The following is a 19,760-nucleotide window of genomic DNA, read 5'->3' as shown; positions in this document are numbered from 1 at the left end:
CTGAAACGCGCACAGGATGTTCAGTGATACTTGATTACTCTAATGTCCAAGTTTAATGAACTAGACCAATAAACTTTCAAAGTTATGATGGTAATTCAACAGATACCCCCGATTTGGCAAAAGTTCATTGACCCTAAATGACCTTTGACCTTAATCATGAGACCTGAAACTTGCACAAAATTTTCAGTGATGCTTGATTATTATTGTGTCCAAGTTTCATGAATCAGATCCATAAACTTTCAAAGTTATGATGGGAATTCAACAGATATCCCCAATTCGGCCAAAGTTCATTGACCCTAAATGACCTTTGACCTTGGTCATGTGACGTGAAACTCATGTAGGATGTTCAGTGATACTTGATTAACCTAATGTCCAAGTTTCATGAACTAGGGCCATATATTTTCTAAGTTATGATGACATTTCAAAAACTTAACCTCAGGTTAAGATTTCGATGTTGATTCCTCCAACATGGTCCAAGTTCATTGACCCTAAATGACCTTTGACCTTGGTCATGTGACATGAAACTCTAATAGGATGTTCAGTAATACTTGATTAACCTTATGGCCAAGTTTTATTAACTAGGTCCATATACTATCTAAGTTATGACGTCATTTCAAAAACTTAACCTCAGGTTAAGATTTGATGTTGACGCCGCCGCCGTCGGAAAAGCGGCGCCTATAGTCTCACTTTGCTTCGCAGGTGAGACAAAAACCTATATATTAAAAATCTATTCCAAAAGTTTGTACAGCACCTAGGAAGCTCTTGCAGTGCAATAGAATATATATAAATAGTTTTTGCACCATATATATATGCATATTATTATTATTATTAATAGTTCCTAAAAATCCACTCTTCAACTTAGTCTTGCTCTTAACCTTTCAACCTGATGGTTTCTATTTGAAGAAATATGAATTTCAAAGACAAGTATTCTAACTTTTTAGCCAACAGACTGTCGTATGAACTGAACCTTTGTCTAATTTTACGATTCCTCTTTGGATGGGAAGGAAGAAAGTGGAAAGGGAACTGGTGTTCCCAAAGGATTGATCTACCTTGATTGCTAATGACACACATACCTAGCTATATCATATAGGAGGGAGGCATGAAATTGTGGTTAAGCATGAGGTAGTGCATAATGGCAAGTAGGGTGGGGTGAAAAAAATTACATTAGGGCCGTCTGCACCATCCCGAGTTTTGAAATTAGCGGGATATTTCTGATCTGGCAAATTATCCCGATCTGAAAAATCTTGAGATTATTTGCGATGGAGACGCAATTATCGCGCTAGTTTGTAGGATTAATCTCGAGATTGAGCAAACTCGGGATGGTGCAGCACCGCCTATTGGGAAAGGAGGGAGAGAAAGAGGAAGCATTGATGGTTTGGGGGGAAGGGGTTAAGAATGGGGGGAAATAGGGATAGAGAAAGGGATAGGAGCACTATGAACGATGAAACTAAGAATGTGGGATTGAGAGAAAGGCAAAGAGCACAATAAAAAAAAGAGAAAGGGAAGAGAATAGACAGAGACCAATGAGATGGAGGAGTAGTAATGATAGAGTACATTATTAAGTATTTGAAATTGATGTTCATGCATTGACTTCACTAATGTTGTGATGTAAGGAGAAAAGATACATATTTTTAAAAAGGACCTGTTAATTGGAAATATTAGGATAAAAACACGATTCCGAGATTAGATAAATAAATGGATAATAATCAAAGTTTTTAAGAGGCAGAAATTGAACAAAAAAGAAATATTTCATTTGCAATGAAACTATAGAAATAAGTATTACATATTGTCACATGGTCTACATAGTCTGTGTGGGAGTTACCAAGTTCTTGAACAGGTAAAATATATACAGTATCAATATAAACAACTGCTATGGAATAATTGCAATGAAATCATTAACTCACCCCAAAAATGATAAAATAATGCCGAAAGTGCAAGAAAATATCAAAGGATTCCAGAAACTATCCAACGTAATCCAATATCTTTTAGAAACAGCTTCAACTAATCATAAGCATGCATGCAGGCAATAGCCCAAAGTAAACAGCATTACCACAGATGTATACGGAAAAACATCTCATCCTCATTATCCCAGAACTGTTTGTATATTAGTTTTAGAATCTGTTTTGATCACCGACTTGTTTCCTCCAACACCAGGATGCGATTACAGGAAATATAAAATTCATGTTCCGCTTTCCACCCAAACCATGTCTCGTAACAAATAAGGTGATATTACATGATATAAACCTCTTGAATAGGGATAATCAGGGCAATAGTATACAGATATTGCCTACCTACAGTTTGAATATAACATTTCCTCTCCCCGACGGAGTTATATTTTTCCTAAGGGACTATATTTTGCCCGAAGGCGCAGCGCTGAGGGAAAATATTATCCCGAGGGAAAAATATAGCTTTGTATTGACCTATCACTGATTCAAATCTACATAGCCTATGTAATATTTAAGATTATTAACCAGTTGATGTCTGTATTATTTCACTTCTATATTATGATATAAGGACAAAGGCATTTTGAGAGTACAACTGGTTAAGATCGAGACAGGTTTCACTAGACATGTGTGCAATTTGAAACTCTATCATCTGGTATCAATTCTAGCATTAGAAACAGGGAAATACTAAGATTACTCAGTAATCATCTAATCACCATAATACAATCTGGTATAAATTTGACCATACCAAAAGATACTATACGCTGCGAGAAGAGATAACTGAAATTGATTCCATGTGAACTTATTTGAAATTGACGCAAAACATTTTATGTTTGTATACATATGAACAACATGCAAGAGCTGTAATGTTCGGTATAGATATACATTGTTTGTGTCGTTCTTGTTAGAGTGCCAACTAATATCCCATTCCTCGTGTTCAGCATTACAAAATGAAGTTAAGTCTCCAGAAAATCAATCTCTTCCTTGACTTGTTTTGAAATCTTAAACCTTTCAGATTGAATTTCATCACACCTACTCCTCAATTCCACTTTCTTTTTATACATTGCACTATCACACTTTAACATTTACCCCTGGGGCCTGGGCCCTGTCTTACAAAGATTTGTGATTGATCCAATCAATCGCAACTATGGAAAGCCATTAAAGTCAACATATAAAATGCATGTTCGTTAAAAAAAATCTAGATATGAATGTATATCCATAAATTAATTGATTTCTTGACAATTTGGTGTGTTCTCCTTTGTTTACAAAGGATATTTTGACAATTTTCTGTAGACAAAATTATGACACTGATGGATTTCCATAGAGTTATGATTGATTGGATCAATTGTAACTTTTTGTAAGATGGGGCCCCAGGAGGCTCTAACACGAAGCACAGAAATTGATTACAGACAAAACTTTCTTGAACAATTGCATAGATCACAATATACGATTAATCGTAAAATTAGTTGTATGATCAGTCGCTAGTCTTTATGCTACCAGACCCATGCTTTCCGAGGTAGATGCAGAGGGGTAATAGACTGATTCAAGGGTGATATTGCTTTGATAACTTTTTGAATCGCTTGTATATTTTGTAATTTGATATATATACATCAATCAATAAATACATCAAGTGATCCATCAATCAAATAATCCATCCATCTATCCATTCATTCAATCAATCAATCAATCCATCCATTTATCCATCCATCCATTTATCCATCCATCTATCTATCTATCTGTCAATCAATCAACCAATCAATCAGTGACAAGGCAATCCTTTTCTCATTCAATTGACTAATAGATCCATCAATTTGCACATCTAGCTCTTGCAATCAGTTCAGCATGATTAAGGAACAAATCCCTAATATAATTTTAATATACAGCTTTAAAACTTAGCAGAAAATGCTAAAAACTTCATCCCATATTAATGCGTTGGCTACTGGAATCGGATGGGCCCTGTACAAATTCTATGGGGATATCTTTATTCTCGTGGAGAATGGGTTAAAAAATTCAAGATATTCAAGTCAATTCATTCAGATCTGACAAATAGGACATGATTTTAAAACTATATAAAAGCATCCTTTTTAAAAAAAAAATCAGTAATTTAGTAAATTGAAATTAGGATTCACAGATACAATAATTGCATAAACCACATTAAAAGCTGCTGATCCAAAAAAAGTACATATAAAATTTATTCCTTGAAACAATCAGCCTTTAATCTGAAGAAATCCAATTCCTTCCTTTTCTTGTTTTGGACCCCCGGCGGCCATGATCTTTTTTTTTTCCCTTTCAGAGATAATTCAACGACTTCCTCTTCCTCTTTCATGGTCATCAGCTAAAACTGATGATGGAAAGACTGGTCACAAATAAATACTAACGACTAGTAGTACGCCTGTATTTATTTGATGATAACCTGTTTATAATAACATCCCTACTTTGTTTTTGTTTTGAATAATTTATCTTGACTAGCCTAAGCCCACTCTCTGGACATCTTTTCTGCACTTTCTATGATTATACCCTAGTTTTTGATGAAGAGAAGCTCACAGCATCAAGTATTCAAGCGAAAAAGAGATGAATATTTTGAACGACTGTTGCCATAGCAACACCCCAACAGGAGCTTATAATCATCCCTGCCATACTTGGTCAAAACAACAAACCCACACAAGCCACCACAAAGTATTTGTCTCACTTCTGCACTTTATAAAATGTGTTTCCTGCAAGAAGGCTGTAACTCCCGCAGATGGTGTTATTTCAGTCTACATGTTGTTTTTGTGGACTGTGCCAATATCAAAGCACTTTAAGCATAAAGATGAAGACATATTCTGAACTCTAGACATGGCCATACACAGTGGGGGTGAAGCAGAAATTTTGAAAACCTACACTTTTTTAGTTTTAATGAAATTCACCAAAAGTGTGCACAAGATTGTTTAATTTTACTTTGACAATACAAAAGCTCTCCAATAACAAGCTTGGTTGCTTCATACCCATGCTTCCAAGATTCTTCAGATATTTCAGATATTTTTATTATACTTACCCCCCCCCCCTTCCAGGAAAAAAATTGTGTACAACCATGACCCCAGATTATATTTATCAAGGTGTAGGTAATCTAACTATTTTAAGCCAAAGAATTTCCATCTACATGTAATCTATTGTGATGGCATTTTGAATGCTTACTACACTTTCAAATACATGTTATAATGGTCTAAAAATCTACTGAATTATTCATTTCAAGTTTGAACCTATTGAACATTGAATTGAACAATCCTCATATACATTGTCCAAGGACCAACTGGTTGTTCCAGAATAGGCAATGGGCTAAGAAATGCAGTGCATATTTGGTCTAAGGCACCTGAAGAGTGATATGAGCTTATTCACATGTTATTACTGACATGGCACTTGTACCCTTGAGCAAAGGCATTTTATCTACATTGCTCTTCTTTATCATACTTAAAATGAATGAAAATGCTATTTGTAATGTAATAATAGTCTGTAATAATATTCAGTCTTCGTATAGGACATATCACACAAAGGCACACTGTCCAAAGTCAGAACTGAGTTTTTCCAACAAGTATCCGGCAAGCAGCCTTTCATTACAGATCATCACAGTCACCAGAGACAAATCAATAGGGACCACAGGAGAACTGCAATGAAAAGATGCATAGAATCCATACAGCAGGATTCCTGGTAAAAAGACGCAGCCCAGATTTTTTATTAGTTGCCGAACCTCTCTTTGCACTTCTAAAGGGACTATGGATACTATTACCCTGCATGGCTTTGGCCCAGCAAGCCTTTTAAAGTGCACAAGAATTTCGATGAATATATGCAACCATTTATATGATTTACTTTACATTTAATCCAACAATGCTTGTAGGACTATGCATGTTCATCAGTCCAAAGGAATAAACTGTATGCTCCATACTATCAGTTTCAATTAGTTGAATGTGGCAAGATATAAAGTCCATTACTCAAAGTTGTAAACAAAAAGCAATATCCTTCCAGTGATTATCAAGACGATTCTTCAAAGAAAAAGGTGCTGAAACTACATTTTCTGGTAGACTGTTCCAAGAACTTATTACTCGATTCAAAAAGAAGAACTTCCTTTCATACACAGACATACATTGTATGTTTACTTGTCAAGTAAACAAAAAATAACTATGCTTCTTACCTGCCATCCAGTGATGCCCAAAGCTTTCAAGGTGAAACGACATTTCTCTAAATCAGCCAGGATCTGAACCTTGATGGTTGCCATAGCAACAAGACCAGCATACCTAAATAATCAGGAAAAAAACAAAATCCATTAAACTTTGTTTTTTCTTCCGATAATACATTCACAGTGATAAACTGGCCTTTACAAAATTAATCAAAAGTGGGGAAAAGCAATGTATTAAAAAATTCAAGGCAATCAAGAATAAACTGGCAATATTTCACAAACTTCAAGCTAGTTAAACACTGTTAATGTTGATATATATCTTACACATTTCTAATAAATGAAATATATAACATGTTTTACCCCCTAACATTCTTTCTTCTTTAATTCAGTTTCTATATATAAAATCAAGCCCCATAAAATACATCAACTCCAATCTACAAAAATCAATCACCATTCAAAAATAATCCAATTATACTCCAATTTTAATCCAATCCATTCCAATCCTGTTATGAAAATTTTATTCTCCCCTCATCTTCTTACCTCTCCACGAATTCCTCTGGAGTGAGACGTAGAGGAAATCCTTGTTTCCTGATACGAGATGTTTCCATGATTCCAGTATATCGGAGCTGAGCTACCACATACTCCGGAGTAAACTTATCCGGGAGTTTGTGTGTGTTGGGTTTGATGCAGCGAACAAAGTGAGGAGAAGATCGCTTCATTTTGCCCATCAGCTCGGCAAGAGAGTTCTGAAATCAAATGAATTAATTACACAAAATATGATAAATCATTTTTACTTAAAGGTTGCTTCAAAGAGCAGCGTTTAATCAAAAAGGGGAGTAGGCCATTTTGACAAAGATCTCTTTGTTTTATCCATCATCTCTGGTGAGAAATAATGATTTCAAATTACATCATTCATTTGTAGTCACATCTACATGTACATGTAAGTGAAGATTTTATTCCAATAATGCAACAACAAAATGAATTACTTATGTTACTACATGGCACTATTGCCCATCAACAGCCATGTTTTCTGTACCCCCTTGGATGTTTTTTTTTTCATTAACAAGCTTTCATCCTGGCCTAGTTGAAAGCAATAATCTGTGCTCATTTTAATTTTCTAAAGACATTATGATTTTATCACCCAGAGGAGTACTGCAATTCTAATTTTACCTTGAAATGAAACAGTACTGTTGCTGGTCCCTTGCGTTCAGTGCCTACAACTGGTCTATCGCCTTTGCCCCTCTTTTGTTGCTAGAAATAGAAGAAATAGCATAAGAAACATGACAAAAGAAATATTGTATACCCGGTATGACTTTTTTAAAATATAGAGTGGGCAATAAAGATGGTGAGTTTAGCAATATGATTTACTAAGCCACATCAGTGAGCTGATGAACTGCTTTCATTTTTTATCCATTTTACACATACATGTAAAGGGGAAATGTAAACATTGTAAAAAGGCCTCATTCCCTATCCAAACAAATATAGTCATGAGAAACAGCGGACATAAACAAATATAGAGGTTAAGGATAAGTCTATCAAAGTAAGGGGAGACAAGTCCAATAGACAGAAAGAAATATAAACCAACCATGTCAAATATGTAATGGCGCTGTCACACCTTGGCGTTTTAGACAGCGTATGCCCGACGTATGACGAATTTGGCGAATACGCTGGCGTACGTCGAATACGATACGTGTAAGTTTTGCATACGTTAAGAGTACGCTAAAACACGCTGGTATACGTCGTCATACGGCGAGGTCGCCGACAAATTTTGTGCAAGCGCAAAATTTTTCGACGTATGCCAGCGTATGGCTCATACGTCCCGGATACGCGGGCCATAAGTTGTAGGCAAGTTACGCGATCGTTGATACACGTTGACACACGTTACTCGTAAGTTACTCATAAGTCGATGTATGTCGAGATAATGTCCAGCGTACCCTAAAACTTACTTGTAACCTATGAGTAACGTGCTTTGAACGTATGTGTATGAAGACGTATGAAGTCGTGCTCCGGACGACCACAAAACTTACTGAACGTGTTTATAACTTACAGCTACCGTATAATGGCATATTGACAACTTTATAGGAATTGGTATATAAAGGTGGGGTTCACAGGAGGAACTCATGTCTTCGTGATGTCCCAGATCATGGCGTTTTCTCGAAGGAATTCACACATGAGCTGCTCCTCTTGGACATCAAGACAAAACTGTGTCTTCTTATAGGCTACGACACGTGTTCGTCAGCGATATGCTGCCGCGCGCTATGCGTAAGTTAGGCTATCGTAGGGCATAAGTTGTGTACGCCAGCAATACACTAAGCATTCGTTGGAATACGTTACTTATAAGTTAACGAAGCGTTCGATATAAGTTACTAATACGTTATGTATACGTCTAACTCGTTATGAAAAGTATTCGCCCAGAGTTGAAAAAAAAAATCAAATTTCAGCGTATGCCGACATTTTAGAGAAATTTTGATACGTTGGGCATACGCTGTATAAAACGCCAAGGTGTGACACCACCTTAAATAAAAACACTTTGGAATTAACAAGATAAATGTAGAAGTAACAATATCGGTAAAATCTAAGTCCTTTGAAAGTGCATAAGGACTTTATGACATAATGTGCTATGTGCTATATGAGAACTGCATTATTATTATCATTATTAACAAAGTAGTGTATTCACAATCAAAAATTTAATTTAATCAAGAGAAAGGAATCCTCAGATGAAACCTACCCTGCTTTCTTTGCCAGAGAGTTTCTGTTTCCTGAAGAAAGCGAAGGCATCTTTAGAATTCTTTACAGATCGAGTACGTCTTGATTGCCGCTGACGAGCGCTGGGTGCAAGAGACCCAGTCCTTGTCAGACGGTTCTGGAATAGTTCTCGGATCAAGGGCTTGTTGCTCGCTGGAAAAAAAGAAAGAAACATATAATTTTCTCCTGTTGTTATCAAGATATTAAAATACTCATTTACATTCAATTATTAATATTCATAATTATACCAAAAAAAAAAACAAGAGCTGAAATGTGGGGAGAAAAGAGGACTAATGCAGACATTTAAACACAGAACTAAGAACTGATGACCTTGCATTAACTGTAGAACTACATGTATCTTTACAAAAATGAGGTTGCAATTGAATAATATAGTTTTTTTTCTAAAAAGTACATATTCCAATTCAATACCACTTTGTTCATTCAAAGTGTAAATATTCATCTTAAATAGTAAGGAATTTGATATGGTCAAACCGAAGATATGTAGAAAAATCAATGTCAAATATATTCTTGGCCACATAGAACAAAAAATTTTGTCAATCATCTCTGACCAAGTTTCACAAATTGCTTTTAAAATATGTGAAAAACTTACTTTTCATTGTGAATAGGACTGACTTAGCTAGGGTGTCTCTATTCTTCTCTAAGAATCCACCTACATTATAACAAACCTGAGAATAAAAATGAAATTCATTTAAACAAAATGTACCACAATTCTACAAATGGGGACTTGGCAATAATTCTTTACTTTCCTTTTTGACATAGTAACATTTAGGCCAATATAAAAACTGTTTATTATTGTTGATATTTTTGTTATCAAATATCTATGAAAGAAAAAAGTCCATTCATGAACTGGTATTTTTTTTGTAAACAAGATGAAATGGAAAAAGTAAATCATCTGGAAGAACTGTGACATTTCAATTGGTATAACTCAATAGCTTAGCTCCTCAGCTGATGGTGAATTCAACTTATTTAACATAGTAAACTAATCTTCATATTTATTCCTTCAACAGTGTTCAAATAATTCCTCATTATCATAGTACCGCGTTGGAAAAAAAGTTTTGAAAATTATTTGTTTTTATTTCCACTCCCGATAGTTGGAGAACAGAATTCAAAATACACCACGGTGACTGATTTGGGACAATAACACAAATCTTCGTAAATAATCATACAGTTGATTTATTAATGTGATTGCATATATTGATCAATCTCATCCAGCTTATAATCATCCCTCCAACCAAATGCTATGCTCTGTGTTATGGGGGAGGCCCAGAAATTGTTATCTTAATCTTCATTGAATAAACTTCAGGACATTTTTGAATTCCCTCAGAACAATCTAATAATAATTGCAACAGTATGTGCATTTATATATCGCTGTTACTAGGTGCATTATACTCAACTGCACTTTGATACATGGTATATTATTACCCCGGCCATAGCAGAGTATCGGTGCTAAAGCGTCAAGGAATAAATCCTACCTGGTACCCATTCACCTCACCTGGGTCGAGTGCAGCACAATATGGGTAAATTTCTTCCTGAAGGAAAACACACCGTGGCTGGGAATTGAACTCAAGTCCATCAGAATGAAAGACGAGAGTCGTAACCACGAGATAACAATGACCCCACTATCTGAGAAAAAATCTCTAAATTCATTCATATGCTTGGCTAGGATAGTCCTGCACTTTTTGATATTATACAGATATTGACTAATGGGGTGTGTAATATAAACATTCTTTAGACCGCCGGATTTGTATTTTCCCGAGGGAGTATATTTTCCCGAGGCGCGCAGCGCTGAGGGAAAATATGATCACGAGGGCAAATATTAATCCTTTAGGTTGTCCAAAGAATGTTTTTTTTACACATCCCATCAGTCAATATCTGTTGTATTAGATAGCCTCTAATGATGAAGATAAAGTAAGGCCTAACGATGCGTGCAGCATGTTTATGATATTCACAGTGATTGATTGATCTGGTATAGATGTTAGATCTTGATCTATAGATATCTAAGTAACGTTAGTCTAATGCAGTGAATGGCCCTTTTGTAATCAAATCAACTTTGTTTAGGCCTAGCCCTAAATCTAAATCTAAGTTCGAGCTCAGTCCAGGTCCAGGACCCAAGGCAAGCCGATAGTGCATGGTAACATCTAATCCACAAGAGGGCACCATACACATAGAAAAAGATATTCATGGACCGGTTGGTCAATATATTCATCGAAGGTGGACCGGCTGGGAAAATACATTGATTTCGATCATATCACGTGACGCGCTATGGACCAATCGCGCTTGGCTCTCTGTCTTGGCCATCTAATATTGATTTGTAATATGTTGTAAGAAGATGAAAAATAGATGACTTACAATGCCCGCATAGTGAAGGACAGAGAATGTCATGCCGAGATCTTTAGGAGTCTTGTAAACAGCCTTAGACCTAACTCCTGGCCCGGCATGAAGCTTTGTTGCTAGACTCTGATTGGTTCCCTTTGGAAAATGACTCTCTTCATCAATTAAGGCAGTGATACTAAGATGTTTCTATAAAAAAAAACAAAGATTAATCAGTCTTTAAAGAATATTTTACTATTTTTAGGATTTTCAAAAGATTGATAACATTAAACGCTTCCATGATATAAATGTCACATTTCCAATTGTTATAATGTACTGTACTTAATTCCATGTTCTTTTTGCTCATGTTAATGCTTATGAGTATTCCTCTTCTTCTACCTCTTCATTTTCCCTTCCCTTTCCCTCTCTCCCTCCTCCTCAACCCCTTCTCTTGCTCCTTCTCCTTTCCCTTCTTCCTCCCCTAACCTTCCTCTCCCTTCTCTTCCTCCTTTCCCTCCCCTTCCCCTTCTGTTCCTCCTCCCATCCACTTTCCCTACCTTCCCATCATCCATTCCGTTTCCCTTCTTCCTCCTACTCCCACATTCCTCTCCTCTCCCCCTCCTCACTCATCTACAAACAATCTCCCTTACCTCAAGAAAGACATCAAGGACCGGCTGGTTACTGGTGAAGTTCACCCTGTTTAGTTGGATCCCTTCTCTTTCACACTCCTCCTGTTCATTCTGGAATATATGCTCATTGAAATAATGCTGAAGCTGCTCATTGGCTAAGTTGATGCATAGCTAACGGGGGGAAAAAGTGACAAAACAATATGAACGTATGATACATTGTTTCAATGCTAATCATTACATCTAAAGATGTAAATATGACAAATGAGGTACAAAGCTTATTGATCTGCTGTAAGTAATTCTTTTTTTGAAAAGCAAAAGTATTCTCAACTTGACATTTACTAATATACAATGTACAAGAAGAAAAGCTACAATTGATTTCTTTCGTACATAAACCCATTTTGGTGAAGAATCTCATCCAACTTGTCATTTTAGACCAGAAGCAGACACCAGCATCTTCTTAAACTAACCTAATAATAATAATAGCCAATTTTTATATAGCACTTTTCCCAGAATGGCCCAAAGCGCTCCACAGTATATTATTACCCCGGTACTACAGCAATGATTCATGAAAAATTATCAGAGATATGTCAAATCTTAAAAACAAAATAAAGTAATATTCAACTTACTTTGAAAAAGTTTGTTGATGGTAACTGCTCACAGATTCAATTTAAATACTTTGGAGTAAAGTTATTTAAATGATTAAGTACATACCTGTTCAAAACTGTTCTTGATGAAGTTCTCAAAGCCGAAGATATCCAAGACTCCAATCTCCAGGATGTTATCTTGATTGATCTCCAAAGGCTCCAACAACTGATTTATGTTATTGACGACCCAACTGAACAGTCGACTGTAGAGGGCCTTGGTCAGTGCGTCTCGGCAGTCAGCAGCCTGGAGAGGGGTCCTATGTTTGGTAATGGATTCACCTAAAATATAAAGAGGAATGATTTGGTGATTTAGCTTCAGAGTTTTGTAATTCATTTCTTCTTTCTTGTTCCACCCTCTCAAAAATAGAGTAATTATTGGCAATCAAGGGCAATTGAGTATGTTGTTTGATATTGTTTCTCCTTTTTTATTACTTAATCATTGGAAAATTTGACCAGCCCAGCAGAATTTGATTATTTGTGTAAATATTAGATATGAAGCAGAGGAACGTCTAAGGTTTTGGAAAATGTTCTTGAGTCTAGTCCAGCACTGCAGATTTTGAAGGTGTGGAGGGTACATAATGAAGCAAAGGATTAACTAAGGTTATGGCTAATGCTAATAAGTTTGTAAGTGGGAGAAAAGAACCATCCTTAAGAACAGCTCAAGGACAGTCTCTTCAGCATAAATTTATGTGAACTAATGAAGGACTTGACCCCTATATAAAAACATTTCAAGTATCAATATTTTTTAAAGAGCAATATCAACGGTGGCAGCGGTGGGATCAAAACTATTGAAATTCCTATCAAAAGTTCATTCTTTCAGGTCTAACAACATTACGGGCATTTACCTCTGGTATATGATGTCTCAGACAGAATGGCACCGACAATCTCATCCCCAGGAATATGAAGCAGCTCTCCAGCCTTTTCAGCAACATCAGGATTGGTCAGAATGGCAGCTTCCGAGTTCTCTTGGGTGCAGAAGTTGAGATCTCCAAGGAGCAAGATGGCGGATAGCACACTAAACAAACTCTCCTCATCCTGTGAAAAGAAAATTGAAAAAAATTGATGTTTATCAATTTTTGAAACTTAAATTAAATGATTGGTACATGTATCAGTCACACTATTCCAGAATTTCTCTTTCTAACAATACATACAAGACATAAGAAATATATTTGTAAAATTCAAATCACCCCTCAATTCAATAAATAAACATCATGCATATTATGTACAAACCAAATATTAAATTCCCCTAGATATGTCCATCAATACAAGAACCGACTAATTCCAACACATACAACCTGGTATACAATTATGAAGTGATCAGGGTTTTTTACCATTTTGAACATAATTTGAAGAATAAAAAATTGTTTGAATTTTCATTCATATTTATTGCTTAAAAGTTGAACACTGATGTATAAATTTGTAAAAACTTTGTTAAATCTCTCCTTAAACTATTAGAAATAACCATAAGTTTGTACTATAAACCAGGTTGATTCATACATGCATTAATATGATTTTAATTGTATATGCACAATATTTTGTAGAATATATACTCACTTCATTTGAGAATCCGATGAGTCTGAGGCAATCTCTAACAGCTCTAAACTTTGCTTGTTGATTGGTCAGTCCTAACGTTGGTTTACCCTCTGATCTCATGTATCTAGGAGGGGAAAAGATTCAATGACCAACATTTAATTCACTTCTGACTTAATTGTCAAGATCAGAATACCAGTATCTCTCATGTCAAACAAGAACTCAAAATTCCAGATATTTGTCACATGGAGTGTGTTCTACATGTATATGTTACATGTGGAAAGACTTTGTAGAAATGATTTCAGAGTGCATTTCTAATATATTTATTTATTTGCTTATTTATTCATCTATTAATTTATGTATTTATTTATTCATTTATTTATTCATTCATTTATCCATTTATTTATTTATTTATTTACTCATGTTCATATTTTACATGATACCTCTCATTATCTTCATCCATTTTACACTTTCAAATGTAACAGTCTATGACTATCAAAGTGTGAAAGCTTCATTTTTTAAATTTTCTCTTGAAAAGGAATTTCTTTAAAAAAACATGATTTCCAATTCATTTTGAATTTATCTCCCTCAGAGTCTGCAAATGCATTTGAAGATATACAGAACAGAATAAGATATCAAACCCATATCAAACTCACCTATGTTGGCCTGGTGACTTGAGACCATAGTATTCTTTCTCATCATGTGTTAGGCCATCAAATAGAAGATAGAATATATGAAAGTTTCTTTCTCCTTCACCATGGCTCACAATCCGGGATTTCTCCAACAAGTATTCAGAGAGATGAGCTAATTAATGGGTAAAATAAAATCAATAACTGTCAAGTTTACTTTAAAAACAAACCAAGTATAAAACACTATATAAATATATTTTCTAAAGGGGGTTCTATTTATTTATTTTTTCTATTCTTGCCTAATTTGGAATTGAACCCACTGGCAATTTCCTTTATTTACTTTTTAGAGGAGGGGGACCTTAAGCATACATGTACGAAGGTTATTTTATACATGATGGGGCCCTTTGTTTTTTTTCATATTAAGGTATTATGATGTTGTAAAGTTTGATTGCACAGCATAATTAGCCACTAACTCTTTGAAGCTATTAGTTTTATGCAAATGATACTAAAGTAAATAAGAAGACATAGGAAAAATTAATTAAAAGATACACTGATAAACAATATGTACAAAATCATTAAATTGACAATGTGGAGTTTCATATTTCATTTGGATATGTATATATTCTTTCTTTCTGTATCTAGTCTAAGTAATCAACTGTTACATGTTCGTACCACGTATGCATCACACTCTTAGTTTTCAAGAGCTATATTTCTAGTTCTTGGCAAATTTGATATGGTGTCAAATATACTTCAAGTTCTTAATCACATCATGGTTCTTATTTATACCTGCTTATTTGTCAACAAATATATGTCTACATTATTTTGGTCTTATATAAATCTAATGAGTATACACCTGAAAAAGTGGTATTTATGCAAACAAACTTACCTCCAACGACATTTCCAGCTGCTGAGAACTTGAGCTCGAGGTATTTACCAAACCTACTTGAGTTATCATTCATGACCGTTTGAGCATTGCCAAAACACTCTAACAAAGGATTCACCTAAAATAGAAATGATACGAGGATTAATATAGGCAATGAGCTACACACATATAATATACACTCAGCAAAAAAAGTTCTTGGACACTTATAAAATTTAAATATTCCATATCGATATTTGATTAAAGGAAAATTATTGTATGTCAACATGACCAGACAATATTCCTCTTCCAGTACGACATGAAATTTTCATGCGAACAGTCATGCATGGGTGGTTAAATGCTTTAAACAATAGCAATGTCAGTAAAAGAAAATTGCAAGAAATGGATCAGTCAGTGCATGGCTGGTTACAGGCATTAAACAATACCAATGTCAGTAAAAGAAAATTGCAAGAAAACATTCAGCCATTCTTTCAGTTGTGAAAGTTTATGTGGCATCAATATCCATCAAATGATAAAAGCAAACTTAATACCACTCTAAAAGAGAAGGATAGTTATCCACCTTGGATGCATCACTATTCCACTGGAATGTTAAGTCAAATTTAGTCGATGAAAAAATGTCAAATTTCAGTATAGCAAAAGAAAATTCAATATCTCGTTTGTCCACCCGAGCTCTGAATGAGTGCAGCACATTCTTTTTTGCAGGAGTTTCTGCATTTTATTCAGAAATCAATGATAGATTAACATGTTCACATAATTGAATGAATACAAATTAAATGTGACAATTTAAAAGATACAATGTAAATAATACAAACAAGACTGGTAATTAAATCATACCTAAGCATGTGATATAGTTCGGTAAAATACAGGGGCCAGCTATTATAAGCACAGAGGTGCTTGAAGCAATAGCAGCCAGGAGAGGGGGCTACATGAAAACCATCATAAATTATATTTGATAAACTGATCGTCACGAAATATAAGATTTGTATATATATATATATATATATACATATTGGTATATAAAAAAAAAATTGGTAAAAAGAAGTGCAAGTGTGTGCATGTGGGTGAGTGCAGGTGAATTAAATTAGGTATACTTAGAAAGAAGAAATTTTTTCAACGAAGCTTTAAACGAATAGAGAGATGTACATTGTTTTATATCATGTGGCAATGCATTCCAAATGTCTGGGCCACGGTGGCGTATCGTCTTATGAGCGAGTAATATTCTTGGGTTGGTTAAGTGGAGATCTGTTGAATGCCGTGTTGGATAATTGTGAATGTCTTTGTTGTAAACAAAAAAATTGCGAAATGGAATCGGGATTGTATTGGATGAAAATTTAAACATAAATATGGCCGTTTGATAAATGTTAATATCTTCAATTTTCAATGTTTTTAAGTTGTGAAATATTGGATCAGTATGTGCAATGAAATGTGAATGAGTACATATGCGGAGTGCTTTCTTTTGGAGACGGAAAATCCTTTCTATTTTTACCTTACTACCATACCCCCATACTAAGTTGCAGTAAGATAAGTGAGATAAAACGAACGAATTATAAAGCATAAATAATGATTTTTGGGAGAGATAATATTTTAATCTAAACAGAATTCCTATTCCTCTGGATGCCATCATGCAAATATTGTGAATGTGACTGTTCCAGGTTAAATTTGAGTCAATCCATACACCTAAAAATTTGGTTTCTTGTTTTTCAATGATAGGGATGTCATCTATGTATATATTAAGGAACATATGTTTAGTTTGAATGTGTTTAAAATACATAAAATTTGTTTTGCTTATATTTAGGGAGAGTTTATTAGCTTTAAACCATTTTGATAATTTCTTTAATTCTAAATTAAGTGTCGGGACGAGTATACTTAAGTCTTTGTGGGAATAGAAGACATTTGTATCGTCTGCAAATAAAACATGTTAATTCTCGAGATGCATTTACAATATCATTCATATAAATCAAAAATAGCAAGGGACCTAAAATCGATCCTTGTGGTACTCCACATTTCATAGTACAAATATTGGATGTGTTTGATTTGAAAGAAACATAATGGCGTCGATTACTTAAGTAATCTTTGAACCAAGTGAAAACAACCCCCCTGATTCCATATCTCTTTAATTTAGAAAGTAAAATGCGGTGATCCATAGTATCAAATGCTTTTGATAAGTCCATAAAAACCCCAACACTGTGTTCTTTTTTAGAGAGAGAATCAGATATTTTGTCGAATAATTGTAAAATTGCATAATTGGTTGAGTGATTCTCTCTGAAACCATATTGATTTGGAAATAATATATTGTTATTGTTCAAAAAGGAATACAATCGTTTGTAAACTACTTTTTCAAGAATTTTAGAGATACTCGGTAATAAAGATATTGGTCGGTAGTTGGAAGTGAGACATGGGTCATCTTTCTTATATATTGGTATTATTTTTGCAATCTTAAGTGAATCGGGAACAATGCCATGATACAGAGAGAGGTTAAAAATATGCATGAGCGGTGAAGCTATAAAGTGAATTATTTGTTTTAATAAACAGACACTTATTCCATCATGCCCTAAAGATTTAGTTGGTTTCAAAGACCTAACAATTTCTAAGATCTCATGAGTGTTAGTCGGATTAAAAAATAAAGAATGTTCCGGAAAGTCGTTTAAGTATTCAGAAAAATCATTATCATTAGATACTATTTTTGAAGCTAAATTTGGACCGATATTATTGAAGAAGTTATTAAAGGCATTAGCAACATCATTTGGGTTTCGCAAGTGTTGACCATTTTCTACGAAATTGATGTTATCATAGTTTTCTTTTTTCTTACCTAAAATCTCATTTACAGAATTCCATAATGAATTTTTATTATCTTTGTTATTTTCAATTTCATCAGAAAAGTAAGATTTGCGAGCTCGGCGAATAACTGAAGTTAATTTGTTGCGGAATTTTTTGTATTTATTTATGTTTTGAATTGTAGGCGATTTAATGGATATTTTATAAAGTCTATTCCGAGTGAATATGGATTTAATTATACCTTGTGTGACCCACGGTTGTTTGTTCTTCTTTTTACTCGATTTAACTCTTAGTAATGGCACGTTTTTATCATAATAATAAAGAAGTTTGTTTAAGAATATTACATAAGAGTCATTTGCATTTTGTTCTAGGTAAATATCATGCCAATCTTCTTCAGCCAAATCTACCTTAAGGGATTCTATATTACGTTGGGTTTCATTCCGTCTGGTTATGTTTTCTTTGTCCCTAGGTTGGTGAGGGCGTTTGTCATTTGGATACATTGCAAAAATAGGCAGATGGTCTGAAATATCATAGTATATTATTCCATTATCACTTTTATCAAGTGCATTAGAAAAAATATTATCAAGTATTGTATTTGATATGTTAGAAATTCTAGTTGGTTTATTAACGAGATGTTGTAATCCAAATGATGATAATAAATTAGTAAAATGTTGACCTATTGTAGTATAGGGAAATGACAAATCAATGTTAAAGTCGCCCATGATATAGATTTTTTTGTTTTCTCGAGAAACTGATTCAAGACTAGATTCCAATTCATTTAAAAATATGTCAGCATTATTGGTTGGGGGTCTATAGATTACACCGATTATTTTATTCTTATTTTTAGCGTTAGAAATTTCAATGAATAAGGATTCCACATTTTGAAGTTCAATATCATGTCTTACTTTGTAATTAAGATCTTTATGTACATAGAGAGCGACACCTCCTCCCTTACCAACTTTTCTATCTATATGGAGGAAATTGTAATTATCAATGTTGTAAATTGGAGGAGACATTGGATGCAACCATGTCTCCGTGAGACCAATAATAGAAAATGGAAATGTGTTTAATGTGGATAAAAATTCGCAGAAAGTATCAAAATTTTTTTGTAAGCTTCTTATATTTAAATGCATTAAACTAAAGTAGTCGGGAATATCACTTTGAGCTAATTTATGAAAAGCCTTATTAAATTCATTGGCTGTATAATATTTGCACTGGGGTGAAAAGGTTTCCCCGTTTAGTACGTCTGCTCTATTGAAAGAGAATAGATAAGATTCTGTTTGCAATCGTTGAAGAAGTATCCGAGGTGCGTGGTGCATGTGAGTGCAAATAAGGGTGTATGCCAGAAGCATTGAAGAAAGTGTTATACATGTTCACTTATGTGTGACGATCTGACAGACTCTTTGAGGTCACATGCTTGTCATAGGTCAGCGAATTTGCTCTGGGGGTAATGTTGTCCCATTCTTCCCGGAGATAACGCCGGACATCTCTTAGAGTGTCTCCT

General features: G+C 34.5%; 1 protein-coding gene across 7 annotated transcripts in view; it reads right to left on the bottom strand.

Annotated features, from left to right (window-relative positions):
• Positions 1-19,760, bottom strand: part of LOC121429499 (unconventional myosin-XVI-like) — a 149,218-nt gene that overhangs the window by 69,639 nt on the left and 59,819 nt on the right. For all 7 annotated transcript variants that reach the window (XM_041626551.1, XM_041626547.1, XM_041626553.1 and 4 more), the window contains 12 exons: positions 15,488-15,602; positions 14,629-14,776; positions 13,997-14,099; positions 13,288-13,477; positions 12,510-12,721; positions 11,820-11,969; positions 11,209-11,379; positions 9,449-9,524; positions 8,822-8,991; positions 7,264-7,344; positions 6,634-6,839; positions 6,109-6,211 (listed from right to left, as the gene is read on the bottom strand). In XM_041626551.1, coding sequence (XP_041482485.1) covers positions 6,109-6,211; positions 6,634-6,839; positions 7,264-7,344; positions 8,822-8,991; positions 9,449-9,524; positions 11,209-11,379; positions 11,820-11,969; positions 12,510-12,721; positions 13,288-13,477; positions 13,997-14,099; positions 14,629-14,776; positions 15,488-15,602 — 1,725 coding nt within the window. The remainder of the gene's footprint in view (positions 1-6,108; positions 6,212-6,633; positions 6,840-7,263; positions 7,345-8,821; positions 8,992-9,448; positions 9,525-11,208; positions 11,380-11,819; positions 11,970-12,509; positions 12,722-13,287; positions 13,478-13,996; positions 14,100-14,628; positions 14,777-15,487; positions 15,603-19,760) is intronic.

The sequence above is a fragment of the Lytechinus variegatus genome, chromosome 16 (assembly GCF_018143015.1).
Source record: "Lytechinus variegatus isolate NC3 chromosome 16, Lvar_3.0, whole genome shotgun sequence".
In the NCBI taxonomy this organism is placed as follows: Eukaryota; Metazoa; Echinodermata; class Echinoidea; order Temnopleuroida; family Toxopneustidae; genus Lytechinus; species Lytechinus variegatus.
Note: the sequence above shows the minus strand (reverse complement) of the source record. Positions and strands in the feature narration are given on the sequence as shown.